This window comes from Halyomorpha halys, unplaced genomic scaffold (genome assembly GCF_000696795.3).
Source record: "Halyomorpha halys isolate HHAL.00 unplaced genomic scaffold, Hhal_1.1 Scaffold596.1, whole genome shotgun sequence".
NCBI classification, from domain to species: domain Eukaryota; kingdom Metazoa; phylum Arthropoda; class Insecta; order Hemiptera; family Pentatomidae; genus Halyomorpha; species Halyomorpha halys.
Genome location: NW_027106269.1, coordinates 799,270 through 802,354, shown reverse-complemented (window position 1 = coordinate 802,354; position 3,085 = coordinate 799,270). Strand labels below are relative to the sequence as shown.

The 3,085-nt window shown below is 33.9% G+C and overlaps 1 protein-coding gene across 1 annotated transcript in view; it reads left to right on the top strand.

Annotated features, from left to right (window-relative positions):
- Positions 1-2,134, top strand: part of LOC106684632 (neuroligin-4, X-linked) — a gene marked incomplete at its 5' end in the record, with an annotated part of 248,080 nt that extends 245,946 nt beyond the window's left edge. Inside the window, 1 exon segment of the mRNA XM_067044636.1 lies at positions 330-2,134. Coding sequence (XP_066900737.1) covers positions 330-925 — 596 coding nt within the window.
- Positions 2,135-3,085: the final 951 nt, after the last annotated feature.

Here is a 3,085-nt window from a genome sequence, read left to right as displayed (position 1 = left end):
TAACTTTTAACAGTTGGGGTTATATCATTAAACATTATTAGCTGTTAAAAATGTACATTTTTTCTCATGCTTTAAGCCATGTGCTTGTAATAATACATTTCAGTAAATTATAAATAATATATTATTATATTATACTACTACTATATATATATTTACATTTGAAACAGTAATACTTTAAATGACTGTGTCTATAAATTAATAGTTATAATGGAGATATATTTTATTATTTAAAAACAAAAATATAGTCATAAATTTGGATATACTTTGCTGTTTTCTATTTAGTGAACCATGTGCTCCCTTGTATATTAAATAAAAAATCACTGCCACAGGTTCCGTTCGACCACAGAGCCTACAGCGCCCACCAGTGGCTACACCACCGCCCACGACCACCACGAGCACAACTACCACATCGACGACCTCCCGGCCTGAGGTAGAACAGACCTCCACCGACTGCCCGCCCAACTCAACGGTTGGCCCCGCTGCGAGGCCGGCCACCAACAGCAACTCGCTCCTGAGGAAGCTCGCCTCCAGCCACTACCAGAGCTACACCACGGCTCTCACCGTTACCATAGCCGTTGGCTGCTTTCTCCTGCTCCTCAACATTCTAATCTTCGCGGGGATCTATCATCAGCGGGACAGGCGAGAGCGGGGCAATAAGAAGAAGGAGGAGGCCGCCGAGCAGGAGAGCCCAGACGACGGGAAGCAGCCAGTGGAGCTGCAGGAGTTCAAGTGCTCGCCGGGGTCGGCCCGTGGGTTCCCGCCGGTCTATGACTGCGAGGCGGTGGCTAGCCCTTCCATCCCGGAACCGCCGCCACCACCAAAGGCACAGCCCCCGCAGTCAGCCTCCGGCATCCTCAGGCCTTCAACGCCCAACACGCCCTCCCTCATGAAGAAACGGGTACAGATACAAGAGATATCCGTCTGAAACAATATAAATATATATATACGCGTTGGAATTGATATTTTAAAATTAACTTAACTGATATTTAGCTCCTCCAGGTCTGAGTGACGCCTCTCCGGCCGGCACAGGGTATCGCCGACGGCATGAAGCTGCTCTGCGTCCCTCGATATCTGATGTCGCTTCATGGAAGATTAACTGTTGAATATAAACTAACTGGAAATGGCATCATGAATATTTGTTGGTCTTGTGCCAAACCTTAATTAACAAGGTATAAATAAACTTGCCAAATATTGTAATTTCGTGTTTATATAAAAACCCTATATACATAGTTTGTACAAAGATTTTGTTGTCACCATTTTGTTATGAAAAAGGCGATTGTTTTTCATGATCTGTAATATATAGATAATTTATAAATGTGTGTATATATTACATATACACATGTTGAATTCCTTGAAATGTTGGAAAGGAAATTATAAAAGCGTGGTTTTTACAGACTGGACCACAGAAAATAGTTGCTCATGAATTTGAATAAACTTAAAAAAAAATGAAATGAAATGAGTTAGTTTTCTGTTTCTGATATTAAAGATGAAAATGAATAACAATGACACATCTTAGTTGATAAGAAAGAAATGAATACTTAGCACGAAAGTTTCTCATAATCTTTTCATTTCTCGGTGAACGATTTTGGTAAAAAACTAACTTATTTAAAATCCTAAGGCTGCATGCACATTGAAATTGGTTTAAAAGCAAGCAATTTTTAAATATCATTGAGAAAATTAAATTAGTTTATTTTTGATCTGTGAAATGTTCATTATATTATCTAATTATTCTGGAATGATACTGCATCTCAGAAGTTCAAGGTAGCTGCTTCAAAATGTTATGAAATCCACATGACATACGTTTAATACCCCTTAGTATCTAGTAATAGTCTAGTTTCCTACTTGATGATTATATGATGAAAGTTATAGAAAAAAGGTTATGCCAAAAGTATATTATTTTTGTTGCCGAGAGGTTCGTGTATTTGTGAGTAGTGTCATTTCTGAATGTTGGAGGAGCTACCTTCCCTGCAAATTAATCAGATCGCTATCGATTTTTTAATATGATATTTTATAGCAATGTCCATTACATTCCATATTGTGTTTGAGATTCAGTTAAAACTATTAACTGTTTCTATAAGATGGCATCCATCTCTTTATATTTTAAAATTTTATTGAAAGAAAATTGAAATTGTAATTGTGTATGAAGCTAAATGTGATTTATGATACTAAATGAAATTGGAAAAGTTCAATTAATATAAAAATAAATTATTCATTTTCTCTACCCCTTGGAATTGATTATTGTCTGTACATTTTTAAAATAAATAAAACCCTGATATTTTGACTATGGATTGAGTGAAACCAGAAACCAAAAGGTAAGTAAATTGGTATTAATAGGTTCCAGCATTTCCTGAAGTATTATTTACAACAGACAAATAGTTTAAATAACATATACCTTTATACTTCGTATTTATTTATAAAATTCTTTTTAAAAAAATCTATATCTAAAATTATTTTAATACGTCAATACCATACTATAATAGGATATTAGTGAAAAAAAAATTGAAATAATATTAATAGTATTGTCATTCAATTCCGAAACCTAGTCATACATGTTTTAATTAATAAAAATACAGGATTGTTTTTAATTTTAGTATTAAAATTAAGATTTTAATCTGTGTGCGAACCGAAGAAAAACGCTAGTTGCCATTATGGTTTCATATGTCACGTCATTTAGACATAAATACACCAAACGTTTTATCTGTTTATAAATTGTTATATATTTTGCTGTTAAAATTATTTTCATTTTTTTTTTCAAAAAACAATAAGGAGATTCGGTTTTATGATAGCAGAAAGTACAAATTCGTCTAGAATCGGTGTTTTAGTGAAATTGTTTTGCAAAAACAGTTCAATTTTCACTGAGCCTATTGTTTTGTAGAGAGCATAATTCTTCATATTTTTTTCCAACTGGACATCAAATAATTACATTTTTATTTGCTTTAAATGATATTTTGGGATAAATATAACCTTTAATGAACTCAGGATTTGTATCTTGCATTATACATACTTTGAAGTGGTCTTCACAGAAATATAATATATTAAATAGATTCTATAATAATTATGGATCCCTTCAAGCCAGAGGAATATA